Genomic DNA, 26,602 nt, shown 5'->3' with positions numbered 1-26,602 from the left:
AAGGCTGCATGTGGGGCAGAAGATCCAAGGACTTTTATTTCTGGTCAGCGGTCCTCCCGACCCATTCAAACAGTGGTATAAAATGAGTAGAAACAGGCTGTGACATTTTCCCAAAGAACACCCGCCCCCCCCCTTCAAATCAGGACACACGATTGACGTCTACCCACTCCTTCTGCCAGGTCTTCTCTGAAGCCATCACTAACCAGTTCAGAGGGAGATGGACCTTGGAGGACCCGTGCTGGTGCTGGGAAAACGTAGGCTAGAGACCACCAGGCAGGGTACTGTCTTCCCAGCCTTCTTCATGGTCCCATTTATTCCTTCAAACCAACACCACTGTTGGGCAGTCTCCCACACCGTGGTCCCTCTGGCCTCTCATGCTCTGTATGATTCTCATACCGCTAAGGCCTCAAATACCAAAGACACCATTCTCCAAGGCCAAAACTCCTTCTGGCAATAGCACTGGCCAAGGGCTCCCAACTGCCTTTATTTAGGAATTAGGGGTAGGACAGGTCACCCTACCCCTCACTCAAGATGGGCAATCAGTACCATCATGGCGACACCCCCCAGCAGCCCCAGCACCTCCAAAAGGGACTGTAATGGAGATGCCTCTCTCAATAGCTCAGGTAGTACGGACACTGTTGCTACATAGATAAATCCACCTGCAGTGAACGGCAGGACCCAGCCGGGACCTGCACCACCTGCCATATCACTGCCCACGGCCCCTCCCTCGGTGAGAAGGGCACAGGCTGTGCCTGCCAGTGCTCCAATTGCAGTCAGGAGTTGCAGACGCATCGCCTGGTGGGCAGAAAAGAGAAAGACACGATCATCAACAGCTAAGGATTAGGTGGGACCAGGGGGTACAGCTGTCCAGGCGGCCATGTTAAGGAAAGGAGCAAGCCAGCGGAGGGTGGGGAGGGGATCGCCTGGTAGCATCTGCTGCACAAGCGTAAGGACAGGAATCTGGGTCCCAGGCACCAGCATCAGGAAGCAGAAGCAGGCAGCTGCCTGGGGCTCCCTCGCTAGCGAACAGGTAATCAATGAGACCCTGCCTCAAGACCACACCCAAGGCCCCCAGACCCCCAAACAGCCAGGTAAAAACTAGGACATGTCCTGAAAAATCTGATGCCATCAAAGAGGTGCTTCCCAGGCTGTACATGTGTGAGGATTGCAGCGTACGACAGAGAGCCAGAGGTAAAGAAACAACTTTTCCTGACTCTGGATAACTCACACGATGGTAGTGTAGCTTGTTAGGAACTAATGACAGGCAGTCGGCACCAACCTGTTTCTTGCTGCAGCCAGACTGGACCAAGATGGCAAAGTCCCCGACCTCATGAGGCACTTCATGTAGCAGGACTGTCATTGTGGTCAGGATGCCTAGCCCTCGGCCCCCACGGAAGGAAGCGCCAATGGCCAGGCCGTCTGTGAAGTTGTGTGCCAAGTCAGCAGCCAGGTTCAGGTACCCAGACACACGCAGGTCTTTTTGCAAAGAGACAAAAAAAAAAAAAAAGATTCAAGGCGTCCATCAAGTTGTTTCACATACCCCTCCCCATTTCCTAGCTCCCCACCGTCACCCACAGCACACATTCTGAGAAATTCATAGTGAAACCATCAACTCATCGACTCATCCCTCACCTGAGCCTGCCTTTCCTTCTTCAGGGCTCTGAGGTTTCACGGGGCCATCTCTGGGCCCCGTGTTCCCTCCTCTCCTTTTCCGCAATGCCCCTGCTTCCTTTTCCTCCTCTGAGCTGCGCTTTTCCTTTGAAGAACACTCTGAGGGAGAGCAGGAGTTGATCAGAGCGGGGAACAGAGCGTTCTCATGTGTCCGGCTCCACAGGGTGAGCCTGAGTGTGTTCTATAGCAGACAATGCAGGCTCACCCTGTCTGTCTCCATGTGCATGGCTGTGTCCATGAGCGTGACTGTCTCCATGTGCGTGGCTGTCTCCGTGTCCGTGGCTGTGTCCATGGCCTCCTTTCACGTGTCTCACAAATTTCTCCACCACCAGGAAGGCGACAATCCCACTGAGAACCCACAGCCCCACGGAGAGAATGGGGCCCTGGCCTGAGAACGGAGGCAGTCAACCATGAAAGGAGATGCAGACTCAGTGTTAAGAGGTGGGGAATGGGAAGAGGCAGACCTTTCCCAGCATCCCAGTCCCTGTCTCTCTCTCACCGCTGTGGGAGTGTCCGTGTCCAGGCTGCTCCGGAACATGGTGAGAATGAGGCTCTGCAGGAAGCAGTAAAAATGGTGAAGGGATACTTGGCTCAAGGGATGTGTGTCTGAGGACTACTGGGATCATTAAAGAGAAACAGCTTATGCTGTTGAGCCCACAAGTTACTTACCCAAGGCGTGAGGGATGAGGTGGAGGAACGCATCACCCAGGAGCCCCCCAGAAGCAAAGCTCAGCAGGATCTGGAGCAGAGAGCGGTGCCTGGGAGAGTTCGATTCCACCGGGATGAGGAACAGCACGAAGAACGGAGCTGCGGAGATCAGAACTGTGGCCCCCAGTGCCTGGAGAAGGAGAGTCAGAAGGCAAACATGGAGTTTTCCGATGATGAAGAACCAGTCCCTCTTCCCCGCATCCCCTCGGGACTCACATAGGCCCAGAGGGTGACAGTGTCCAGATGGTGCTTGATGCCCGGAGCCCCGGCCTCCCTAGAGGCTCTGTGGCTATGTTCGTGGGCATGTCCATGTCCTCTGTGGTGGAGGCTATCGTGGGAGTGGCCATGGCTGTGGCCATGGTGCAAATCCTCATGTGAATGTCCATGGTCGTGGCTGTGGGCATGCCCGTGCCAGATGCTCTCATGAGTGTGGCCATGGCCGTGGCTGTGGCCATGGTGGAAATCTTCATGTGAGTGGCCGTGGCTGTGGCCATGGAAGTCCTCTTCCACATCTCTGTGCAGGTCACCATGACCCTCGTGTCCGGCCACCAGCAGCCCCAAAGCCGCCCAGGTCAGCAGTCCCACAGACACCCAGTGGGGGGCCCGTAGGCCCCTGGCCATCACGCCGACCAGAGGAACAGAGACGACTCTACTTGACTCTCAGCTCTAACCTCTGCGGGATCCGCTTTCCCTTGAAGCCCTTCCGTCCGCCTCTATACTACTTGCTCCCCTTTTACATTGTTCCCAAGGCCACTTCTCTTCATCCCCAACACCCTTCCTGGATGCAGCCCCCCCCACCCCCGCCCCCCGGACGCCGCTCTAGCCTTTGATCGGCAGCTCTACGGTCTCTCTGGGCCCTCGTCTCTATGGCCCACTAGTTGGGGGTAAAGGCCTGGAAAGCGCCGTCAAGGGAGCAGCAGGGAGTTCTCACCGGCTCCGGGATCCTCTCGGTTCTCGGTTTGCTGGGACGTGGCACTCAAGCCTCGAGCTCCCGCGAGATCCGGAAGTTCCCCCTTTGCCTGCGCCCCGCTACCTTTACCAACATGGCGGCGCCCCGAGGACGGCGCGGCCGCGGCCTCAGGGCGCATGCGCACACCTAGGGGGTTATCTGAGGGGACGGCGGACGGGGCGGCTGACGGGCGGGCGGAGACCGCCTCCTCCGTTTCCATCTCGGCGAGGGGGCGGGAGCTCGAGGCGAGACTTCCCGTCTGTACAAAGATGGCGGCCGCGCCCGTGCTGTCACCTCGGTGCCGAGCCGAGCGCGGCCCTTGAGTCGCGCCGTCCCCGGCCGGAGCCCGCTGTCCTCGGCGGCTTCCTCGCGGCCCCCCGAGTCCCCCCGCTCTGCCCCCCTGCGCGTCCCTGGCGCCTCTCCGGCTCCCCCGCCCTCGGCCCGGGCGTCATGTCTTGGGCCACTCGTCCGCCCTTCCTCCCGCCGCGGCATGCCGCGGGGCAGTGTGGGCCGGTGGGGGTGAGAAAAGAGATGCATTGTGGGGTCGCGTCCCGGTGGCGGCGGCGGCGGCCCTGGCTGGATCCCGCGGCGGCGGCGGCGGCCGGAGAGCAGCAAACCCTGGAGCCGGAGCCGGGGGAGGCTGGCCGGGACGGGATGGGCGACAGCGGGCGGGGTGAGTGTCCCGTGGGCCCGGGCCGGCGGCCCTCGCGCCCCCTCCCCGCGCGCCCGCCCCCTTGTTTGTAAACACGCGCCCTCTCCATCCCGAGGCCCAGCGCCCTCCCCCGGGGCGGGGCGCGGCGGGGGAGCTTCCGCCCTCCAGGTGCGGCGCCGCGGGGCCTGCGTGCGAGGTACCGGGCGTGGGAAGGACACCATTCCCCTTGGGCTGGAGGACTCTGGGCGTTCGAAGGCTGAGCTTGCGCTCTGGGACCGGGTATTTCTTCCATACTCTTCGCCCCGAATGTTCTAAGTTGGGAACCAGGGGTTCGCTGGTACACCTCCACGTGCTTCTTCGCATCCCCCCACCTCCCGAGGTCAGCTTGGCATGACCCGATAGGCTCCGCCTGAACTGCCTTCCTTTTTGGTCAACCGCCCCCTCCTCTCACGACTATTAGGAGTGAAATTGTTGTTTGACGACTTGCTATTTCCAGACTCTGGGGCTGTGGGCTGTGGTGGGTCAGGGAGAATTAAAGTGTCCATTTGGATGATCAGAAGACTCACTCTCTCTTCTCGTCTCTCCTGTCCGTGTGTCTGCCTTGTATGTACCCACTTCTCAGATTCCCGAAGCCCAGACAGCTCCTCCCCAAATCCCCTTTCCCAGGGGATCCCTCCCTCTTCTCCTCCTGGCCCACCTCTTACCCCTTCAGCACCTCCACCTCCAATGCCACCCCCTCCACTGGGCTCCCCCTTCCCAGTCATCAGTTCTTCCATGGGGTCCCCTGGTCTGCCCCCTCCGGCTCCCCCAGGATTCTCCGGGCCTGTCAGCAGTCCTCAGGTGAGAGGTTGTGACCTGCTTATGGCCACTCTGCTTTCAGTTCCTTGTTCTCAACTTCTTTACCCCCCCCCCCCCATCTTTGGGTGAACTTCCCCATAACCCGTCGACCTTTCTAGTTCTCTAATCCTAGCGGGCCTGTGGTCTCAGACCCCTTGCTCTTCCTGAAGGGAATGGTCTTTTGGTGCATGCTTCTCAGCTCTGTTTTGAAAACAAACAAAAACACTAAGCCCAAAGGGAATATTTTTGATGCCCTGTTCAGCTCACAGTGGCTTGCTGTTCTTTTTGCTTCAATATGCCCTTCTAAGACATGTGCCTTTCAGGGCCACTGTGTAGAGCAATTGCGGAAGGGTGGACATCTCTCTTGGTGTTATGCGGCGGGGAAGGCGCTTTTAAATTAAACCACAGTGTCTCCAGTACCTTCTGGAATGGGTAGTACAGGGCTTTCTCACAGATAGGAAATGGTTTCCCTTACATCTGAGAGAGTCCTCTTTCCAAATGAGTCTCCTGTGACTTCCCTGTCTCCCCCATCCCAGATCAACTCCACAGTGTCGCTCCCTGGGGGTGGGTCTGGCCCCCCTGAAGATGTGAAGCCACCAGTCTTAGGGGTCCGGGGCCTGCACTGTCCACCCCCTCCAGGTGGCCCTGGTGCTGGCAAACGGCTTTGTGCAATCTGTGGCGACCGAAGCTCAGGTATGGGGCTCAGCACAGCTGCAGAAAAGAAAGGGCGTATGGGCTGTTTACCACTACCTACGGGGTTCCCGAGGGTTCTTGAGGCTGGTCAGAGCAAGGAGCCCTATGGGACCTTTAGATTCATATCAGATGCAGAGAGGGGCAGGAAAGGGGTTGGTACGGGGTTTTTGGTCACTGAGGACTGAGTTATCTCACCTTTTTTGGGTGAAACACAGGAAGGATTTAGACTTTGTTCCCTCTCTGGGCAGATTGGCCAGAGAGTCGATAACACGGAGGTCTGTCTCAATAAAACGTTCTTCACTGCCAAACTTCTCTCTCGTAGGCAAGCACTATGGGGTTTACAGCTGCGAGGGCTGCAAGGGTTTCTTCAAGCGCACCATTCGGAAGGACCTGACCTACTCATGTCGTGATAACAAAGACTGTACAGTGGACAAACGCCAGCGGAATCGCTGTCAGTACTGTCGCTATCAGAAGTGCCTGGCCACTGGCATGAAAAGGGAGGGTAAGGGCCTGCCCCGGCTAGGCCTCCGTCCCAGGCCCTGTGGGAGAGCCCTGAGGAGGGACAGGAGACTGCTGAAAGGCCCCATGGCCTCCATATCTCTGGGACTGTGCTCACTTTCTCCTCCAGGGGGCGAAGTTTGACTTCTCTTTCCTGTCCTCCTTAGCTTGGTCCTCGGTATCTCACTCTGTCTGTCTCTGTCTTCATGGTTGCTTCTCAGGGTTAATCCCACCTCCCAGCAAAGTCTGGTCCTAGGGTGAGGTGGCCTCTTCCCCAGGATGGGTCTCAGTTTTCTCTTCACTTCACACAGCCCCTTCCTCCCTTTGACGCTGTGTTCTTTCTCTGGTCTCCCGGTCTTTCCTTGGACCTGGTTAAGCTACAGAGTCACTGAAGAGATAGAACTTGGTGTCTCTCTTTCTGTCTCTATCTAACTAAAACTGACTCCTGAGATCTTTTAGGGCTTATTTTGGTCCAATTCCTGCTTTAAAGAAGATGATACTTAGCTCTCCCAGGGTCACACCAACAGAGTGGTAGAACCGGGATCAGAACACACACCTTCCAGACTCAGACCAGGCCCGTTCTCCTGCTGCTCTTTAGTCAGCAGACTTAGGGTTTGCCATCAGGAGTGTCTGCAATCAAATGCGTAACCGGCCGTATTGTGTGAACTTAGGAGACTAATGTCTTGAGCTTCCTGGGAGCAGGGACCCACAAGGCTCTTTGGGCATATATTTTAGCACATCATTGTTCTATTTAAATGTAGATTCATCCTTGATTCTTGTACCCTTCTGGTTTTTATCTGCCTGTTCGTTCACTTCGTGTGTATTTATTTGTGGTGGTGGGGACCATCCTAGCTTTCCGTTCCTAATTACCTCCCTGGTTGCTTTATCTCAAGGGACATTGGCCCCAATTGAGTTTCAGGACCCCCCTCCCCCCACCCATAGCTGGCTTCTAATTTTGCATTTCTCTCTCCTCCCCCCACAGCGGTACAGGAGGAGCGTCAACGGGGGAAGGACAAAGATGGCGATGCAGATGGGGCCGGGGGAGCCCCTGAGGAGATGCCTGTGGACAGGATCCTGGAGGCCGAACTCGCTGTGGAGCAGAAGAGTGACCAAGGCGTTGAGGGTCCTGGGGGAACCGGGGGCGGTGGCAGCAGCGTGAGTGGTCGGATTGATTCTTTCTCCCTCCCTCGAGGTTGGGGTGGGGGAGGAACCTGGGTGTGTTCCATCCCCCAATTCCCTTCCTTCAGTCCCTCCTTACCTCACCCTGAACTGAAAGGCCTTTCAATAATCCGAGGTGAGCCAGGTGTAGCGGCACAGGCCTATAATCTCAGCACTTGGGTAGGGAGAGACACGTGGATCTCCATGAGTTCAAGGCCAGCCTGGTAGACATAGCAGGTTCCAGGCCAGTCATGACTACATAGTGAGACTGTCTCAGAAAGTCTTGTCTCTGATGTGGGGAAAAGCCCCTCTTCTCTGCTCCCACTGGACAGTCCAAGATTAGTGGTAGTTTCTGTGACTGCCATGAGAGAGCCTGGACTTCAGGTGGATTCTGACAGGGAGGGACGGTGTGGAGAGGGCAGGGGAGGGTTCCGACAGGGAGGGACGGTGTGGAGAGGGCAGGGGAGGGTTCCGACGGGGAGGACGGTGTTGAGAGGGCAGGGGAGGGTTCCGACAGGGAGGACGGTGTTGAGAGGGGAGGGGAGGGTTCCGACAGGGAGGACGGTGTGGAGAGGGCAGGGGAGGGTTCCGACAGGGAGGACGGTGTGGAGAGGGCAGGGGAGGGTTCCGACAGGGAGGACGGTGTGGAGAGGGCAGGGGTGGGTTCCGACAGGGGACAGTCTAGAGGAGCATGAAGAGCCTCTCACAAGGAAGGCGTCTCCACGCTCCCATGCTTCTCCCTGTCTCTGCAGCCAAATGACCCCGTGACTAACATCTGCCAGGCAGCTGACAAGCAGCTGTTCACGCTTGTGGAGTGGGCGAAGAGGATCCCGCACTTCTCCTCCCTACCTCTGGATGACCAGGTCATATTGCTGCGGGCAGGTCAGTGACCGTGAGTCTCTTTGACCTCTTGACCTTCAGTGACCCCAGTAGCATTCTCGTGCATATTCAGGGAGCCCAGCTGGCTACCCTGCCCCCTGTTTTCTTTGTACCTGGGTTGCCGTGGCCTGGTGTCCGGCCGCTGACCCTCGGTGCCTTCTGGCCCTAGGCTGGAATGAGCTCCTCATTGCATCCTTCTCCCACCGGTCCATTGATGTCCGAGACGGCATCCTCCTGGCCACGGGTCTTCACGTGCACAGGAACTCAGCCCATTCCGCAGGCGTGGGAGCCATCTTTGATCGGTCAGTGGCCCTTGGCCAGGCTGGCCTATGGCTAGAAGGGGTGGAGCTATAGGCTGGTCCGTGTCCAAGGCTGGCTGAGCTGTGACCTTTGAGTGACCTGCAGGTCCCTCTCCAGGGTGCTGACAGAGCTAGTGTCCAAAATGCGTGACATGAGGATGGACAAGACTGAGCTTGGCTGCCTGCGGGCAATCATACTGTTTAATCCAGGTGAGAGGGGGCCGCCCAGCCTCAGCCCAGAATCCTCAGCCGACCCTGAAAAGGCCGCTTCACTGGTGCCTTCCCTTCTGACCCCGTCCCACAAACCCAGTGGGCCTCATTTCCCTCATCCTGAGGGCCAGACTGCATGTCCATCTGTCCTGACTTGATTCACCTGCCGTCTTCCTCTTGCTCTTCCTCCTTTGCCATCCCAGATGCCAAGGGCCTCTCCAACCCTGGAGAGGTGGAGATCCTGCGGGAGAAGGTGTACGCCTCACTGGAGACCTACTGCAAGCAGAAGTACCCCGAGCAACAGGGACGGTGAGGGCCCTCGGGGCTGTGGCCACCTCAGGGGGTGAAGCAGGGGTCTGTCCAGGGCGTGGGTGGTGCTGGCTCTCACTACCTGCCGCCCCCACCACAGGTTTGCCAAGCTGCTGCTACGTCTTCCTGCCCTCCGCTCCATCGGCCTCAAGTGTCTGGAGCACCTGTTCTTCTTCAAGCTCATTGGCGACACCCCCATTGACACCTTCCTCATGGAGATGCTTGAGGCTCCCCACCAGCTAGCCTGAGCCCAGATGCACACGGGGTGTCACTGAGGAGGACTGGAGCCTGGGCAGGGGGTGAAGCCGTGGGACAGGTGCAGAGCAGGAGGGGACGGGCCCAGCCTGCCAGGATCTGGCAACACTTGGCAGAGTTTGCTTGGTCTCCAAGTCAGGGGACCCCAGATCCCTGTGACGACTAAGTGTCTACCTTCAGTGGCCTTGAGTCTCTGAATTTGTTGAGGTCTCCCATGGTGCAGGTGATTTGTCATCTTGGCTCCCCAGCACAAAACACTGCCCTGCCCCCTTCTCATTTGGCCTCACTCCCTTCTGAAGAGTGGAACAGAGCTGCCCCAGAAAGGGGTGTTGAGGGGCAGGCCCCCCAAGCTGATGGTCGTGGGAGCAGGGCTCTGACAGCCCCTCATCCTCCCAAACTTGGCCGATGGGGCAGAGGAGGGGCCTGCCTGTCTCCTGCCAGCCCCCTTTCCTCAGTACCTCTTGCAGTCAGACTGAGAATAAAGAGGCAGTGAAGGGGCTGCTGGAGGTGGAGGAACCCAGTGCTATTTTTAACTTCCTGTGAGGAGAGACTGGGAGTTAGACTCAAAGAAGTACTGTACATCCCCAGGTTGACTTAAATGTCAGGGCAAGGAGGCCCCTCAGGTGGCCTGTCCTGGAGCTCTCTGGGCTCACCTTCGTCTTCCTCACAGCTCTGGGCTGTGAGGCGGGTGGGCCTGCCTTTTACAGCTCTTCCCTAGTTCTCAGCACAGCTAGGCTGGGAACGGAGAATTGATGGGGGTGGCCAGCCTGCAGAGATGGGTGCTGGGCTGCATGGTTTTTGCCCTGGATCTCTTTTGGGGGGGTTCCCTCCCATCTTTCACTTGCACATAAAGTCGCTTTCCAGTTAAAGTGGCCGTCTTTCTGGTTGAGATAACTGTATGAGTGGTGGGCACCATGGCATGTAGGTGTGGGGATATCCGGTGAGAAACCCTGACGTGCTCCCTGGATGCTGCCACAGCCCGAGGTTCCCTGGGGCTGCAGAGGCAGTGCAGGGTGGGGGACACAAGGCGCGCTTTGTCGGGAGGGGGAGAGGGTGTGCCAGGTTGGGGGCGGGGCTGCCCAGGGAGGAGGGAGACCGGCTGCTTTTCAAAGGCGCCTTGTTTGCCGGTGCCCTCCCAGCGCCAGCGGGCGGCGGCGTCTTGCTCACTCCAGCTTTCACCCGGCCTCGCCACAGGCTCCCAGCAGACCCGGCACAGTGCCCACTTTTAGGGGCGCGCTGTTCTCAGCGTTACCCTCCTATAACGGCCACGTCCCTGAGTGACCCCCTTTTGCCGGACCTTTCCAGCAGCATCGCCTGTCCCTGTGCCCCGTTTCATTCTGCTTTACCTAGTCCAATATTTTATCTTTTGGGGGGTTAGCAATTCACACATCTCTGGGCTCTCTCCGTTCCGAAGGGCGATCCTACGTCCCCCACCTTTGAGTTGCTATCTATAGCTAGGTCTATAAACACCCCACCCAGGACTGCTCTGTAATTACATGTGGCAGGACGAGGGAGGTAATTATGGAGGCCTGATTACGAGTGGCGTGGGACGGTCGCCTGTAGCCCCGCCCCTTCTGCCCCACTGTGCCCCGAGTCCCTCCCCGGACTCTGCAGAGGGGCTCTGGGCCCCCAAGGGCGGCGGCCGTGGTGTGAGGATCATAAAAGGGGTGGGCCTGGGGAAGATACATTCTGTTCCCACAAATGTCATCTGAGGGTGCGCCAGACCACCTAACCTCTCCAGGAGTAAGGGGTGTACCGTTCCAGGGCTAGCGAGTGAGGAAGGTTTCCAGCCCTCACACTCCCCTGCCCAGGTGGAGATCGGGGTGGGGTTTCCCCTTGGTGGCTGTGGGCGGGCAGCTAGAGGCGGGAGCTGGACCTGGGGGCGGGGGCGAGCTGGGGTCTCTGAGCTGCCAAGGTGGCCAGGGGCACACAGTAGCGGCCACCGAAGAGCAAGCAGCACTGACAAGCAGAGGTGCCCCGCAACAGCACCTTGCTGCATGGAGCTGGGACGCTGAAAGCTGCTGACATCCCAGGGTCCTGGTTCCGAGACTCAGCTGGCTTCTGTCTACTGTCAGCACCAGGACTGCTGGTCCTGGGATCTGGCATTCTGAGCCATGGAGCGGTGCAGCCGCTGCCACCGCCTCCTTCTGCTCCTACCTCTGGTGCTGGGTCTGAGCGCTGCCCCGGGATGGGCAGGTAAGAAGAGTCCTGCCTGGGTGTCAGTCAGCTGGAAGTTGTAGCAGCTGCCTGGAAGGGACCTCCGCTGCCTGGAGTAGGAGTGTCTGAGCCTAAGAAAGGGATTTTGGGTACCAGGGTTTAGATGAAGGGCATGACATTTTGGTTCCCTGGAGCCAGTATAGAGCTGTCTCCCTCCTCGAAATGACTGGCGGAGGGCAGGTGTCGCCAGCCAACTGAGACCACAGCCCAGACCCTGAGTAGGCTGGATTCTTGGTTTTGGTCCTTAGAAGGACCTGAGATGGCCAAAGCCAGTCTTTTCCAGGCTTTGTTGATGTCAGGGTAGTGAATACCAGGGCTGGTGGGTGAAGGAAATAAGGTGAACATCTGTAGGTTGAAGCCTAGAAGGCTAGGGAAGAAAGCTACTTCCACTGTCCCATCCTCTTTGGGTCCCCCAACCCCTCCCTGTGCCCTGGATGCTGCCACGCGGCTGGCTCTAGGGAGCACAGGGGCTGGCTGCCAACAGGACGGCCTCTGGACAGGCCAGGATCAGGTGTCTGAGGCCAGAGCCAACTCTTTGCATTCCTGCCCCTCCCCCTCTGGCCAGTGGGACTCCCATGGGACCCTGGTGTCCACTGGCCCCATCTTTCCCTTTTTTACCTCCAGAAGGGAAAGGCCCCTAGAAAAGAGGAGCTGATAACCGTGTCTAAGCAGGAATAGTGTGTGTGTGTGGGGGGGGGGGGTGCCTGATTTTGTATAGATCTCCATTATTCATGTTTTTCCCTGCTCAAGAGAGAAAATAGGCAGAATGACTGTGTACAGGATCTAGATTAGACCAAAGAAAGTACAGAAAGACGAAGTCCGTGGTGTTTACAGAGTCTAGGCAGGGGACTGACCAAGATAACTGTCTCCTATTTGGGAACTGAGTGGGTGGAGGAGGGACTCCAGGGAGATAGGTAACTAAGAATTCCTGAGAGTGTCGGACAGGGCATTTGGGGACTCAAGGGGATAGATGGAGCGGCAGTGGGTCTAAGACAGTGGGGTTAGTATGTGGCTTGAGGTGGGTGGGCCTGTGAGCATGGTGTGGAACTGTCCTCCGTCGGGCTTTGGCGGAGGGTGGGGACCTCCGAGGTCTCCTTTGCCTGGGGTCTCTGTGAGTCTCTGTGTCTCTGTCTCCCTCACCGTACTCTCTCAAAGCTGCCCTTGTGTGTCAGTGTTTGCGAAGCTGCCACACTTTGGGGCCAGGCTCCTCAGGGGCGGGGGGAAGGTCGCGGTTTCCTCGGCTCCTGAACTCAAAGGGCCTTTTCTCTCCTGCCTGCCCCACCTCACCCACCCCACCCGGCTCTGCTCTCCTGACTGCCCTGGCCTCTGTCCCGCCCCACACTTCTACCAACACTTTTGCAAGCACTCTCTGTGGGAGTCCTCCGCTGTGGAGACCATGTGGGAAGTGTGGGAGCGAGCTCTCGCTTTCCGTCGAATTTGGGCCCAGGAAGCTGAAATCTAAGGAGACCTGGCTGATGGCCCGCAACTTGAATCTTTGGATTCAGGTGGTGGGGGATGGCAGGGCAGTACTGAGGTTCCAGGTGTCGGGAGCTTGCCTGGGCTTTGGGCAAGAACTCTGATAGCATCTACAGATGTGTGGCTTGGGGCCCTGGACCTGCTCCTGGTCTGTGAGGCAGCTGACGTTTTCCTTCCCCCACTTCAAACCCATTGGCCAAGTCTGGGGGGGACATGCTTCTGGGCCCCCTTATTCTTATATGTCCTTCCTTAGCACAGGTAGAGTTGCCCCTGCCCCCACCTCAACCCAGTCCCTGTGGCAACTGGAAGACCTCTCCTCTACTGCCCCCTCTCTGCCTCCCCTGTACCCAGGATGATCGATTGCCCAGATGTTGTTTGTGCTAGAGACCAAGCAGATGCCAGGAAGCCAAAGACTGGGAGATACGGAAAGGGAGGGAGAGGGAGAAAGAGGGAAAGAAAAGGGTGAACAGTGAGTCGGGGAGATGGGAAAACTGAAGAGAGGGGGGTGGGAGGGTCCAGCAGGTGCACAGGCGGGAGCAGGGGCAGAGTGGGCAGGGGAGACAGAGTGAGAGCTTAGTGGAGATTCACAGCTGAAAGACACAGACACAGAGGCTGGGGGAGAGAGGGGAGAGCACAGAGTTGCATGCCAGCCGGCTAGAAGTGCCTCCCTCTGGGTCACTTCACTTCTCATCCATATAGGTCCCTTTAGGAGAATGTAAGGGAGACCAAGAGATCTGGGTGTTTCCCATTTCCTCCTCAGGTCGAGTTATAACTCTAACCCTGACTCTCCCAGGTGCACCCTCTGTGGACGTGCTACGTGCCCTGAGGTTCCCCTCCCTTCCTGATGGCGTTCGGAAATCAAAAGGGGTCTGTCCAGGTGATGTGGCTTACCGCGTGGCACGGCCTGCCCAGCTCAGCGCGCCCACCCGCCAGCTCTTCCCAGGTTTGCTCAGTGAGATGGGGAGGTGGTGAGATGGGTTTTGGCATCTCTCCGCCTCTCACCCTGTCCCTCTGTATCTCTCTCTTTCTCTCTCTCTCTCTCTCTGGGGTACCAGGAGGCTTTCCCAAAGATTTCTCTCTGCTGACTGTTGTCCGGACCCGCCCGGGCCTCCAGGCTCCCCTCCTGACCCTATACAGTGCCCAGGGAGTCCAGCAACTGGGCCTGGAGCTTGGCCGCCCCGTCCGCTTTCTCTATGAGGACCAGAGGGGACGGCCACAAGCCTCCGCTCAGCCCATCTTCCAAAGCCTCAGCCTAGCAGACGGCAAGTAAGTCACCTTGTCCCTTTGGCCGGCCTGACCCACACCTTGGATAGAAAGTGACATACAGACCCCAGTTAGTTTGTTTCCTTCTCTCTCTCTCTCTCTCTCTCTCTCTCTCTCTCTCTCTCTTTCTTTCTTTTTAAAGAATTATTTACTATTATATGGTGTGTACATGAGTACACTGTCGCTGTCTTCAGACACACCAGAAGAGGGCATCAGCTCCCATTACAGACGGTTGTGAGCCACCATGTGGTTGCTGGGAGTTGAACTCAGGACCTCTGGAAGAGCAGTCGATGCTCTTAACCGCTGAGCCATCTCTCCAGCCCCAGACCCCATTTTCTAGACTAAGGACCTCTACTGGACCTTTGTGCAAACTTGGCCACTGCCTGAACTTGTCACTTCTTGATCAGTGCTTGGGTCTCAGAGACAGTGTCTGGGAATTGGGATAAAAAGATGCTCACTGGTACACTGGGAAAATTACTAAACTTTTTTGACCTTCAGTTTCTATGTCTGTAAGACAGAAATCATCACATATGACATCACAACTAGAAAATGCTTGCTGGTGCCCACCATATATTGCTTGATTAGTGTCTGCATGTATGTCCATGCACCATGTGTGTACCTGGTACCAGTACATATACCAGAGAAAGGCATCAGATTCCCAGGGACTAGAGTTACAGGTGGTTTCGAACAACCATATGGGTGCCGGGATTTGAACTCAGGACCTCTGGAAGAGCTGCCAGTGCTCTTAACCACTGAGCCATCTCTCCAGCCCCACCACTGTGAATCCTAATCCCATTATCTCTTTACTTGCTGGGGCCCAGCTCTGCTGACTCCCTGCTTTCACAAGTCAGTCACGTGAACGTCTTACCCCACGATTAGGTGGCACCGTGTGGCTGTGGCTGTCAAGGGTCAGTCTGTCACTCTCATTGTGGACTGTAAGAAGCGAGTCACCCGGCCCCTTCCCCGAAGTGTGCATCCAGTGTTGGACACCCAGGGGGTGGTGATCTTTGGTGCCCACATCCTCGATGACGAAGTCTTTGAAGTAAGTGCAGTGGGGTCCGAGGAGGGAGATTCCGTCCCCATATCTCGTGGCCATACTTCTGGCTCCACCCCTCTGCCTCCCTTGGCTTAAGCCTTCATTTCCCTCCCCGTGGTTTTTTATTCCCATTTGTCTTCAGAGTGGATTTTCTCAGTGGCCAGCAAGAGGCTCCCTTATATAGAAATAGCTTTTATAGCTAGTTGTTCAGTCATCTATATGTTACCTTGTCACCAACTGATCTACTCCTTCAACCAATTTACTTGTCATCCACATGCTCTGCTATCCAGTCACCCACAGACGACCCCTCATGCGTCCATCCACCCCTACAACCCCTGTGCATCCACCCAGCCAGCCGCCTATTCACCAGACACCCGCTGACTGACCTGAGGGTGCACACCCCACTTTGCCTGTTCATCCATTTGCTTGTCTGACCATCTACCCAGGCAGCTCTCCCCTCGTACATGTAGGCTTATATTGATACACTCACCTGTCATCTGCCTGCAGACTCATGCTTCCTTCAAGCCACCAGTCCACCATCCATCCATCCATCCATCCATCCATCCATCCATCCACCATTTTCTTGAACTTGAACACCTATTGACCCATCTACTCTCTCACCCCATCCATCCATCCATTCTCCCATCCACCCACATGGCCAGCTACCATTTTCTGAATACCATACCTCATTGGTGAAGGAAAGCATAGCACAGTCTTATAAGGTCTCCCTTATCCCAGAGAGTTCTTGGTTTTGCTTTGAGATGACCCAGTGTGTAAGCACCGTGTGTAGACACAATATGTGCCACCCAGCTTCAGATGGAAACAGATTCCTCATTCCTAAAGGTTCATCCACGGAACCCCCACCATCGCTAATGCTTTAAGGCCACGCACCCAAGGCCGTACCTGTCTCTAGAAGTCACTGTGGAGTGGCTCATGCGTGACCATGGGCAGGGAGTGGATGACTTGTGTGAAGTTGGAAGGCCTGAGTTCTAGATCTGGCCTGTCACTCTGAGAGACAGGCCCTGGGCTCATCATTGACTGTCTGAGATATGAAACCCAAGGCATCCCTTATGGATGGGATGGAAAGTGATGAATGAAGGTCCTTGTCCTCCTGACTGTCCCCACTGTTACGGAGATCCCTGTAGGAAGCTGATGGTGACCTTCTCCCGTGACACAGCTGAGTCCCAGACCATTATACAGCTATTATGCTATCCATATGTCACCTGTTCACCACTCAATCTATTCCTTCAACTGATTTCTCTGTTCATCCACCTACCCAGCCGCCTGTTCACAGACACCCGCTGACCGACCTGTGGATGCACACACTGCCATGCCTGTTTCTCCGTTTGCTTACCTGACCATCTACCCAGTCACCTCATCCCAGACCGTTCCCTCCACCTCTCCGAGCTCCCCCATTTATCTCTCCATCATTTTTCCCTCCTCGTCTTTGCAGGGGGATGTTCAGGAGCTCCTCGTTGTCCCAGGCGTCCAAGCTGCCTATCAGTCTTGTGGACAGAAGGATCTGGAATGCGAGAGAGAACAGAGGGATGGACCTCAGACTCAGAAGCCTCAGAAGGACGGACCTCAGACTCAGAAGCCTCACAGAGCCCAGAGATCCCCAAAGAAGGAGCCAGCAAGACTTCATAAGCCACAGAACCAGGAGCCCCAGCAGCAGGTGAGGCAGTCAGGCAAACAGGAACTGCAGCCCCGTGGGGAAGACACTGGGCTTCTCCAGGGCAGTCCCCCATAGCAGTCTGTCCTCGCTGCCCTTCCCGTCCTCTTGTTAGTCTGCAGCTGTACTTCCTCGTTCCCATATGCCCCCCCTGCCAGTCCTCAGTCATCAGCCTTTTTATTTTCATTTAAAAATAAAAAGGATAATAATAAGAAGAATCCCTGGCGGGGAGCTGTATGCCCCTGCCTGCGTGGTGTCTTCTTCCTGTGTACCTTGGGTTTCCCATCTCTTTCTTGAATTAAGAGATTGGGAGACAACAGGGGACAAATGAGCCCCGAGGAGGAGGAGGGGACGGGTGACTAGAGCTGAGATGTGGTACCAAGGGGCTGAGGGGGCACAGGGAGGGACTGAGGTAGAGGGACTCTCAGGGAACATAATGTCCATGGCTCACCAAGTGCCTTAGGAGTACAGTGGGAAGAGGGATGGAAGTCTGGGTTGGGGGGCCTGGGAGTCCGGGGTGACAGATGTGTTCTGGGGGCAGTCTGAAGGCTGAAGGGTCAATCTCTTAATCATGTCTGCTTCCATCCACATGGGGAACCCATTCCTCTTTTCTTCCCTCCCCCACCCCCTCCCTCTCCCTTGTTGTCACCTCTCCCCCCCCCACTCCCTCTCTCTCCCTGGCTGTCACTTCTTCCCTCCCCTGCCCCCTCTCCCTTGCTGTCACCTCTCCTCTGTTCACAACCGTCATTCTCCAACCCTGCACCCTCTTTCCCGACCTCGCCATCGCCTTATCCCCCCCCACCGTCCATCTGTCTGTCCCCCTCCCTGCTCCCAGCCCACTGAGTCTCTCTACTATGACTACGAACCCCCCTATTACGATGTGATGACTACAGGGACAGCCCCTGATTATCAGGTAACCTCGAGGGTCCCCTTCACCTCTCCCCTTTCTCCCAGCGCGTCCAATCAGGGTCCTCTGAGTTAAGCCCCCATAGTACCCCAGCTTCTGGGACAGACACTAGATTGTGGAGGGTCACTTGCTCACTGCCTGCCCCCCTATCTCTCCACTGCAGCGTCCTCAGAGCTCCAACCGCAGGGCTACCCCTCCCCCTAAGGGGCGTCGGACCCCTCCCCGAAAGTCTAACCCTCCCGCCAAGAGGTCAGCAGCCAGGCAGGCGCCCCCCTCAGCAGCCCGGAGGCCCTCTCCAGCTGGAGGCTCTGGCAAAGCCCTCGGCCAGCTTCCCCCCTCCCGACACCCAGCTCGACGGGCAGCTTCCCCCACTGCCAGGGCTCCCCCCAGGACCAGAGGCAGCGGTTATCGGCAGGTAGAACGGGGCATCCAGATCTTTGCCCCCAACTTATAGACACCGGAGATGAATTCTCCTCAAACTGTCTTCCTCTAAGGGGCTGCAAGATCTGAGATCTCCCCCAACCCCCATCCCAGATCCCGCCTGTGGTGAGGATAGATTGCAGCTTCGCTTTCTTCCCTGCTACTCTCTCACTCACCTCCCCCCACTCCTTTCCTCCTCCCCTCGGGGCTAGTACCCCACCCCAGGTGAAGAGGAAGGAGTCCTGGAGTCCAGCCCCTTGCCATTCCTTGAAGAGGTAACTTCATCCCCAGCCTCATCCCAGCCGAGGCCCTCCCCAACCCTATATCATCTTGATGAGCAAGCCACGCCTCCCTGGCCGGAGGGCTCTTTATATACCTACTTAAGACTTTTCCGGTCACTCCAGACCTCTACCTGCTTGTCTAAGTGTGGCCAGTTCTGGTGTCATGGCCACCTCATTGTATTTTGACTCTAAAGTAGATTCTCAGTGTTGGTGTTAAGTGAGCTCCTCCCTGTGCCGTGGCCACATTCTCGGGTCCGTTTCTGTCCGGCACTCTCACTTTCTTCTCTCTGTCTTTGGTCTTGAACTCCTCATCTGTCATTATGTCTATGGACTGTCCTGTGTCCAGCCCTCCGGCCATCCTTCTTGTTCTCCACTGTTTCCTCCAACCACGCCCATTTCCACACATCCACTTTGTGGTCAGTAGTCATCCCATTTCTATTTAATCCCTCCCCTTGATCCTTTGGGGGAGAACACCCCAGTTCTAGAGACCCTCGGGATCCTTTGGGCTAGAAGTTATCAAACCCCAGAGCTCAGAGGACCTCTGCTCTCAGGCCTAATGCCTCCATCTATCCTTCCTCCCTCCCGGCCCTTGGGAAGGAGCAGACAGATCTCCAGGTCCCCCCAACAGCTGACAGTTTCCAGGCAGAGGAATATGGGGAGGGAGGCACAGACTCACCAGCAGGGTTCTACGATTACACCTATGGCTATGGGGATGATTATCGTGAGGAGACCGAGCTTGGCCCTGCCCTCTCTGCGGAGACAGCTCACTCAGGAGCCGTAAGTGGAAGCAACTCCTGGCCCATTCTTTGCCATCAGGGGGCGCTATGTGGATTGCTTCCTGTTTGATCCTTGTTGGCTGTGAGCTACTTCCTGTTTGATCCTTGTTGACTGTGGGCTACTTCCTGTTTGATCCTTGTTGGCTGTGAGCTACTTCCTATTTGGTCCTTGTTGGCTGTGGGCTACTTCCTGTTGGTTTGTCACATTCCCTTCACAGATGTCAGTGTTGCTTGAGAAGATCACTTTCTGCTTTCTCTTGCCCAGTGTCTTACCCTATGGCTCCCTGTAGATCCTCTGTCTGTGGCAACTGGACTTTTTTTTTCAATCCCAAGGCCACTTCCTTTCTTTTTTTGGCTACTCTTTATCTAAATCAAGATGGATGTTATAAACCTGTTTGTCAGTAAGCAACTGCCTTGTGTCCAGAGCTCATCTGTCTCACTCATCTCTTCTTGCTCAAAAGAACTTTGTGTCCGTGTTGATGCCAGAGTCCCTAACTTCCCGTGTGACATTTTCCAACCTTATTGGCCACTTCTGATCTGTGTTTCTCTGCCTTCTGTACACTTAATGTCCCTCTCGGTAGCTGTATGAGGCTGAACTAAAGGGATTGTTTGTGTTCTGATCTTCTTGATGTCTTGTGTCAGTTTTCTTTGACAATAAGCCACTCCTGGGTACCTCAGATTATCAGAATTAGAAGGATATCCATTGTGGACCTAGATATTTATCATGGCCATTTCCTGTGCATCCTTGCCTTGATGTCGGTGTTTTTTTCTGGACCTTGCCTTTCATCATCCTAATTCTCTTTGCAAGAGTCGCTCTCTATTTGTTTTTCTGAATTTCTTTTCTCTCTTGGTCATGGTAGCCATGTTGTTTTTGAAGGTCCACTTCCTGGATTCTTTCTTCTCGGCCTCTTCCTGTCTCTCTAGGCATTTCCTGTTTGTTACTGTGTTTTCTAGCCATCTTGGCCGTGTTTAATTTTTCTTGGCTCTGGCATAAGTCTTGCTTCCAAGTGGGTGTCCCTTTGTTTGTCTCCTCAGTGATTTTCCCAGGTCTTCAAACACCCCTGGCTTTTGGACTGCTTCTGGACTGCTTCCGTTAGCTCTGCTCTGTCCTTTGCCTGCCTTGCTGTCACCACTTCCCCCTTGCTGCTGCTGCTGCTGCTGCTGCTGCTGCTGCCGCCGCCTGATGCTGTGCCCTGACCATCCCTTATAGCCTTCCCATGCTCCCTTCGCCTTGGGCTGCTTTCTGAGTGTGTGGGGTTGAGCTGGGGTTTGACAGCTGATCATGCCTAACTGGCCAAGACAGGAGTGAAGGGAGGATTCTGAAGGTCTTCGTTGCTGAGAGTTGGGGCGGTAACAAATGACCTTCATCCTCTCTGTCGCTACCTTTGGTCTGGCCTAGAGCTCAGAGTGGGAATTGGGGTGGAAAAGTGGGAGGGAAGGACTGGTCGACTTAAAGTGGGGGAATATAATAAGGGAGGAGGAGGGAGTCACAGAACTCTTGCTGGGAAGGGAGCTAGGGAATTATGGGAGTTCTAAGGTTTAGGTAACCGACCCCAAGAGCTATATTTTTCCAAAATCCAGTTGGGAGGCTAGAATCTGGGATATCGGTGACAATGGATTTCTAAATCTCCTTTATGTATGTGTTTTGACTATACACACACAAACACACACACACGTATATGTATATGCACACCACATGCAGACTTGATGCCTGTGGAATCAGATGGTCAGTGTGTTGGATCCTCTAGAACTGGAGTTACAGACGTGCAAGCCACCATGTAGGTGCTGGGAACCAAATCTGGGTCCTTTGCAAGAACAACAAAGTGCTCCTAACTGCTGAGCAATCTTTCCAGCCCCTCTGGGCATTTTTGCCTTGTACACCCCTTACATTAGGTAACCATCTATACATTAGGGCACGTGCTTTTTATTTTCTGGAGATAAACCCACGGCTCTTAAAATCAGATTCCCATCTGTTTCCCTGCCTTACACCTCAGAAATAAACCTACCCACAGCTTGACAAGTGGGGTAAGGATGGAGAAGTATCTGAGAATTCCTGGGGTCATAAGGAGCCTTTGGTGACAGGGTGGGGTCCCCCATAAGAGGAATGCTGGGGTTTGGAATTCAGAAAAGGGGAAGGCTCACAGGGTGGCAGCATGTGCTTGCTTTGGTGGACCAGGGACCAGGGCCTAGCATTTGGAGGTCGTGTGCAGGAGGTCCTACGAGTGAAGGGTGGAGTTGGGATGGAGCAATCCTGGTGTCCTGGCTGTTCACGGGCCCCACTGGGGGTTACATGTATGTCTCCCTCAGGTTGCCCATGGACCCCGGGGGCTAAAGGGAGAGAAGGGAGAGTCTGCGGTATTGGAGCCTGTAAGTCACACTGGTCACAGAACTGAGGGAGGTAGACAGAAGGAGGAAATAATGGGATGGGTGCTGGCCTGGGGCCACTAACTTTGAATGTCTGACTCCACAGGGTATGTTTGTAGAGGGACCCCCAGGCCCAGAAGGCCCAGCGGTGAGTATATTATATAAGCAGCCCTTTCTTTTGTTAGAGACATTCCCCGTAGGCGCTTTTGTGGCTTGCCCAGGTACATCCAGGTCTCTACTCTAAAGAGCACTTCCAACCCAAGCTCCAGATTCCCACACCTCTGCGCTAGAAACCTCAGCCACATGCCCCACCTTCTGTCTGAGGTGCACATCTGACTTTCCTCTTTTTGTCCCTCAGGGTTTAGCTGGACCCCCTGGCATCCAGGGGAACCCAGGCCCAGTTGGAGACCCTGGTGAGAGGGTAAGTGCTTTGTGGGGTGGGTAGCTGCAGAGGAGCCACTCATACCCCTGGGGTACTTGCTGTGTTCAGTAATCCCTTATCAATTGACTAGTTAAAGACTTGACTGAACTTCCCATAACCTAAAGTGTGGGAGCCCCCTCTGATTGGAGAGAACATGATCCAGCATCTCCCTCCGTTTTTCTTCATAGGGTAGAGCATTCAACAGAGCTCTAGAGATGTCTATATTGGTCCTAGAGGGAAGGATCTCAAAATGATGTCATATCCCTAACGTGTTCCTGATTCCCCCTTTTTCTTATTCTTTCCCCCTCAGGGCCCCCCTGGCCGAGCAGGGCTCCCTGGATCAGATGGACCCCCTGGTCCTCCTGGCACATCCCTGATGCTCCCAGTGAGTTATTTTCTGGGCTTTGATACAGGTTCCAGGTTCAGGATAGGGGGTGAAGGGTTGTTTCACCAAGAAGGCTGTGGAGGGAAAGCTGGGCTCGATGGTGCACACCTGAAATCTCAGTGCATGGACCATGACAGCGGGAGGACCCGGAGCTCACAGCATCAGCTGAAGCAGTCAATCTTCTGGGGGTGGGAAGGGTACAGTCTTTTTGGACCTGAAAGCAAACATGGGTGGTTTATAACAGAGCAGAAGGATCTCACGTTTTAGGAAATGAAGAACCAGAGGAAGATCTCAAAGAGGCTACGGTGGGAAGAAGGGTGGGAGGAAGTGAGATTCTAGAAGCCTCTGAGTGTCGATCCAGAGCCAGGGCACACCTGAGACGCTGCATGGAGTCTCTGGCTTGGAGGGCACCTGGATTTTCTGGAGGGGAACTTAAATCCTCTGTTGTCCCTCAGTTCCGATTTGGCAGCAGTGGGGGTGACAAGGGCCCCGTGGTGGCAGCCCAGGAGGCCCAGGCCCAGGCGATTTTGCAGCAGGCACGGGTGAGCAGGGTCAGGGTCAGGGATGCAGCCCCAGTAGAGGGGAGGTATGTGGTGGAAAGCGAAGATGCTTGGGAGGGGCTCTGGGAAGACTGATGCGAAAAGAGGGGAGACAGAGGCAGGGCAGTGGTGGCACACACCTTTAATCCCAGCACTTGGGAGGCAGAGGCAGGCGGATTTCTGAGTTCGAGGCCAGCCTGGTCTACAGAGTGAGTTCCAGGACAGCCAGAACTACACAGAGAAACCCTGTCTTGAAAAACAAAACAAAACAAAACAAAACAAAACAAAACAAGAGGGGAGACAGAGAAAAGTAAAGGTCACGGGGTGAAGATTAGGAAGAAGATGGGCAAACCTGGGGTTGCTGGGGTCCTCTCATGTTGCCTCCCTCTCACCCTTCCATCCCTCCTGCTCTTCTAGCTGGCCCTCCGTGGGCCCCCTGGCCCCATGGGATACACGGGCCGCCCTGGACCATTGGTGAGTGAGTTGAATGCTAAAGGGGTGTCTCTATTTGTGTGTACAGTTGTAGACAGTCCTGTAAAAGAACCAGATTGGAAGTTGTCTTGCTTCTTTGGTGGGGAGACAGGGTGGGGGCTGAGACCATTGTTGGTTGTGTCTTTCCACAAGGTCATCTTCTCTCTCACAGGGTCAGCCTGGGAGCCCTGGCTTGAAGGGAGAATCTGGAGACCTGGGCCCACAGGTGACAACCCCCATGTTTGATTTTCAGCTCAGTGTTCCTCCTCTATGCCCATTAACCATCCCTATCTCTCCCTTTACTAGGGCCCCAGAGGACCTCAGGGACTTACAGGCCCTCCTGGCAAGGCTGGGCGAAGGGTGAGTCCTCTAGGGATGGAGCGAGGAGGAGAGGGGACCATGCCCCTTCTTGCTCTCACACATGCTTTGCACCCCCAGGGCCGAGCAGGTGCTGATGGAGCCCGTGGGATGCCTGGAGAACCTGGCGTGAAGGTAACATGCTTACCCTCCTGTGATGCCTGTATCTGCCTTGCCTACCCGGCTAAGGCTCACCAGTTTCTCATGGAATACAATCTCTCCTCATTCAGGACAGAGTAGGAAGGAATGAGACAGGGCTGGACCCTCGGTTTGATTTTCCCTCTTCTTCCTAGGGTGACCGAGGTTTCGACGGACTTCCAGGGCTGCCTGGCGAGAAGGGACAACGGGTGAGTGTGAAGGGGTGGGGAAAGACCTCTAGAGGGGAAGGCGGGACCTCAGAGTAAGTCATGGAGGCTGGGAGCTCAGGGAAGGGATCAGTATCTGCTCCTATGAGGGACCTGTGGTCCCCTTTCACTGTTCCCTCCGTTTCCAGGGTGATACCGGTGCTCAGGGCCTTCCTGGGCCTCCTGGTGAGGACGGAGAGAGGGTAAGTGCCCTGGTCAGGGCAGGGGCCGGACTCAGAAGTCTAGAAGGCCAGGTTGATTCATTCGGTACACCTTCCTTCTCCAGGGTGATGATGGAGAGATCGGGCCCCGGGGGCTGCCTGGAGAGTCGGTGAGTGTCTGGCATGCTCTAGGGAGCAATGGGCGCAGAAGGGAAGAGATTTCCCTGTCACCTGCTGATGCTGTCCCTGTCAACTCTGAATGCAGGGACCTAGAGGACTCCTTGGCCCTAAAGGCCCACCTGGTATTCCTGGGCCCCCGGTAAGTGACACCCCAGCCTCCAGCCCGGATCTTACCCCTGATCTCTCCAACTCCGGATCCTTCCTGATCCTTTGTTTCTCTCCCCCATCCATAAGCGTTTCCACTCCTGGACCCCACATATCTCTGCTCTAGCTCCCCCCACCCACCCCAAGAAGCACTTGGTGGACCGTATGGTGCCGTGCACCAGAGCACTGGCTGGAGCCAAACACAACAAAAATCCTCAAGAAAAACAAAACAAGTCCTCAAACCCACAGACCCACACCCTGCACATCCGCGCTGGCTTGCCAGTCTGGGTTTGAGATGAATGTGAGGTCTGATCGGGCATCTGCTGTCCACTCTCTGGGATGACCAGGCTTCCCAGAAACCACAGTGCTCCTGGCCTGGCCCCAGCTTCCAGCCCGCTTACCCTGTCTTGTGTTTCAGGGAGTCCGAGGCATGGATGGTCCCCATGGCCCCAAAGGTAGCTTGGTGAGTGATTGCCATAGAGAACCTGCCCCCTGCCCTACAAGTTCCTACCCAGTCTTGTTGGCTGCCATTTTGAACCCCTTCCCATTGTTTCCTGTCCTGTTCTCTGGACCACCCTGGGAGCTTTCTGTCTTCTCTGTTTTGTCACCATCTTCTGACCCTTGCCTGACCCCAGCCTGACCCCAGCCTGACCCCAGCCTGACCCCAGCCTGACTCTTGCCTGGGCCGGGTCTAGCCCTCTCTGGCTGGTTGTTTCTAGGGACCTCAAGGAGAACCAGGACCTCCCGGACAACAGGGTACTCCTGGAACCCAGGTGAGTGGTCCTGTCTTCTCAAGCTTAGTGATGTCACCTAGGCCTTGCACAGGTCACACACTGGGTGGGGACAGGGCATCGGGCCCTCCTGATCCAACACTTACTGGGAATTTAGAGAAAGTGACCTTTCTTTCTCCACATGCAGGGCCTCCCCGGACCTCAAGGTGCCATCGGTCCTCATGGAGAGAAGGTGGGTGACTGATTCTCAGGGCATCGAGTTCTAGGGATGGGTGAGGAGCACCTCCCTCTCTCCTGGGACTTTAGCTGTGGAGAACTAATCCCTCTAGTGAGCATTTCCTCCCGCAGGGTCCTCGTGGGAAACCAGGCCTCCCTGGCATGCCCGGATCAGATGGACTCCCGGTGAGTGGTCCTTACTTCCCCAGTATGCAGCCTGCAAGCTCCATCAGTGGCCGCCTATCCAGCACGTACCTTTTGCTGGAAGGTGGCTGGAAGGTCACTCGGAGTGGCCGTAAGGTCACTCACGGGGGCTACTGTGGTTCTTGCTGTGTTGGATGACAGGGCAGTTGGGGTTGGAAGAGTGTAGGGACTCCTGGGAAGTTGACAAGGCCCAGCAATTACATTCTCTGCCTCCTCCTTGCAGGGTCACCCAGGGAAGGAAGGTCCCCCTGGGACCAAAGGGAACCAGGTGAGACCCTCTACATTTCCTTTTACCGTCTGAGGGTGTCTTCAGACTGGGGATGGGGTGCTGAGAGTCCTTGGATTTCCTGTCTCATCCTTCACTTGGCTCTGATCATTATCTGAGTCCTGTGACCCCCAACACCCAGTGTGGTTGCTGGGTTTCCGTTTCTCCCTCCCCTAAGGCCCTCATGGTGACATCCTGAGGTCCCTCCTAAGTCCCTCCTCCTTCTTGCAGGGTCCCTCCGGACCACAGGGTCCTTTAGGATATCCAGGCCCTCGAGGTGTCAAGGTAACTTGTCTACCAGGGAATAAGCCGGGGCAGGGGTTGGGGGGGAGCTCAGTACTCTAACCCAGCTGATCTCTCTCTCCTCTCCCTCTAATCCTAGGGTGTGGATGGAATTAGGGGCCTGAAGGGCCACAAGGGTGAAAAGGTGAGACACGTGCTCTTGGCTTCCACGCACCTCCTGCTGCCATCCTCTCTCTTGGTGCTCCCATGCTGTCCTCTCCATCAGTGCTCCACCTGACCTCTTCTCAGTGCTCCCCCTTGCCCTTCTCTCTATCAGTGCTCCACCTGCCCTCCTCTCCCTCAGTGCTCCCCTGCCCTCCTCTTCCTTAGTGCTCCCCTGCTATCCTCTCCATCAGTGCTCCACCTGCCCTC

General features: G+C 55.9%; 3 protein-coding genes across 8 annotated transcripts in view; 2 read left to right on the top strand and 1 right to left on the bottom strand.

The window, feature by feature from the left end:
* Positions 1 to 13: 13 nt before the first annotated feature.
* Slc39a7 (solute carrier family 39 member 7) lies at positions 14 to 3,415 on the bottom strand. The gene is made up of 7 exons (XM_028786459.1): positions 2,596 to 3,415; positions 2,341 to 2,509; positions 2,171 to 2,224; positions 1,877 to 2,059; positions 1,633 to 1,770; positions 1,280 to 1,476; positions 14 to 795 (listed from the first exon to the last, which is right to left on the bottom strand). The coding sequence occupies exons 1-7, from the start codon at positions 2,998 to 3,000 to the stop codon at positions 523 to 525; spliced, it is 1,419 nt and encodes a 472-aa protein (XP_028642292.1). The 5' UTR covers positions 3,001 to 3,415; the 3' UTR covers positions 14 to 522.
* A 179-nt stretch (positions 3,416 to 3,594) lies between these two features.
* Positions 3,595 to 9,987, top strand: Rxrb (retinoid X receptor beta). 6 transcript variants are annotated; one of them, XM_028786382.1, is made up of 10 exons: positions 3,595 to 4,001; positions 4,603 to 4,820; positions 5,354 to 5,510; positions 5,833 to 6,012; positions 6,991 to 7,163; positions 7,919 to 8,048; positions 8,215 to 8,347; positions 8,451 to 8,554; positions 8,758 to 8,863; positions 8,964 to 9,987. In XM_028786382.1, the coding sequence occupies exons 1-10, from the start codon at positions 3,779 to 3,781 to the stop codon at positions 9,109 to 9,111; spliced, it is 1,572 nt and encodes a 523-aa protein (XP_028642215.1). In that variant the 5' UTR covers positions 3,595 to 3,778; the 3' UTR covers positions 9,112 to 9,987. The 6 variants fall into 6 exon arrangements, with proteins under 6 accessions (XP_028642215.1, XP_028642211.1, XP_028642216.1 ...); XM_028786378.1 differs by having other exon boundaries at positions 3,596 to 4,001; positions 8,463 to 8,554; XM_028786383.1 differs by lacking the exon at positions 3,595 to 4,001 and adding an exon at positions 4,118 to 4,176.
* Positions 9,988 to 11,232: 1,245 nt separating this feature from the next.
* Col11a2 (collagen type XI alpha 2 chain) overlaps positions 11,233 to 26,602 on the top strand; it is a 28,051-nt gene continuing 12,681 nt past the window's right edge. The window contains exons 1-28 of the mRNA XM_028786417.1: positions 11,233 to 11,314; positions 13,605 to 13,754; positions 13,867 to 14,077; positions 14,954 to 15,116; positions 16,564 to 16,785; positions 17,618 to 17,695; positions 18,322 to 18,384; positions 18,988 to 19,167; positions 21,474 to 21,533; positions 21,637 to 21,678; positions 21,889 to 21,951; positions 22,262 to 22,336; positions 22,792 to 22,878; positions 23,293 to 23,349; positions 23,519 to 23,572; positions 23,653 to 23,706; positions 23,785 to 23,838; positions 23,997 to 24,050; positions 24,197 to 24,250; positions 24,334 to 24,378; positions 24,474 to 24,527; positions 24,951 to 24,995; positions 25,252 to 25,305; positions 25,451 to 25,495; positions 25,612 to 25,665; positions 25,907 to 25,951; positions 26,180 to 26,233; positions 26,331 to 26,375. Of these exons, the coding sequence (XP_028642250.1) occupies positions 11,233 to 11,314; positions 13,605 to 13,754; positions 13,867 to 14,077; positions 14,954 to 15,116; positions 16,564 to 16,785; positions 17,618 to 17,695; positions 18,322 to 18,384; positions 18,988 to 19,167; positions 21,474 to 21,533; positions 21,637 to 21,678; positions 21,889 to 21,951; positions 22,262 to 22,336; positions 22,792 to 22,878; positions 23,293 to 23,349; positions 23,519 to 23,572; positions 23,653 to 23,706; positions 23,785 to 23,838; positions 23,997 to 24,050; positions 24,197 to 24,250; positions 24,334 to 24,378; positions 24,474 to 24,527; positions 24,951 to 24,995; positions 25,252 to 25,305; positions 25,451 to 25,495; positions 25,612 to 25,665; positions 25,907 to 25,951; positions 26,180 to 26,233; positions 26,331 to 26,375 (2,244 nt within the window). The remainder of the gene's footprint in view (positions 11,315 to 13,604; positions 13,755 to 13,866; positions 14,078 to 14,953; positions 15,117 to 16,563; positions 16,786 to 17,617; positions 17,696 to 18,321; positions 18,385 to 18,987; positions 19,168 to 21,473; positions 21,534 to 21,636; positions 21,679 to 21,888; positions 21,952 to 22,261; positions 22,337 to 22,791; positions 22,879 to 23,292; positions 23,350 to 23,518; positions 23,573 to 23,652; positions 23,707 to 23,784; positions 23,839 to 23,996; positions 24,051 to 24,196; positions 24,251 to 24,333; positions 24,379 to 24,473; positions 24,528 to 24,950; positions 24,996 to 25,251; positions 25,306 to 25,450; positions 25,496 to 25,611; positions 25,666 to 25,906; positions 25,952 to 26,179; positions 26,234 to 26,330; positions 26,376 to 26,602) is intronic.

The sequence above is a fragment of the Grammomys surdaster genome, unplaced genomic scaffold (genome assembly GCF_004785775.1).
Source record: "Grammomys surdaster isolate TR1022 unplaced genomic scaffold, NIH_TR_1.0 125504, whole genome shotgun sequence".
NCBI classification, from domain to species: Eukaryota; Metazoa; Chordata; class Mammalia; order Rodentia; family Muridae; genus Grammomys; species Grammomys surdaster.
This window is presented reverse-complemented; position numbering and strand designations above follow the sequence as displayed.

What these genes read in the sequence shown, in the direction of transcription:
- Slc39a7 (XM_028786459.1), bottom strand. Translation starts at nt 3,000, where the DNA reads ATGGCCAGGGGCCTACGGGCCCCCCACTGGGTGTCTGTGGGACTGCTG. An exon ending in CCTCATCCCTCACGCCTTGG is followed by an intron (nt 2,225 to 2,340) that starts GTAAGTAACTTG and finishes TGCTTCCTGCAG; the next exon opens with AGCCTCATTCTCACCATGTT. An exon ending in AGAAGGAAAGGCAGGCTCAG is followed by an intron (nt 1,477 to 1,632) that starts GTGAGGGATGAG and finishes CTTTGCAAAAAG; the next exon opens with ACCTGCGTGTGTCTGGGTAC.
- Rxrb (XM_028786382.1), top strand. Translation starts at nt 3,779, where the DNA reads ATGTCTTGGGCCACTCGTCCGCCCTTCCTCCCGCCGCGGCATGCCGCG. An exon ending in GGTCATATTGCTGCGGGCAG is followed by an intron (nt 8,049 to 8,214) that starts GTCAGTGACCGT and finishes TTCTGGCCCTAG; the next exon opens with GCTGGAATGAGCTCCTCATT. An exon ending in AATCATACTGTTTAATCCAG is followed by an intron (nt 8,555 to 8,757) that starts GTGAGAGGGGGC and finishes TTGCCATCCCAG; the next exon opens with ATGCCAAGGGCCTCTCCAAC.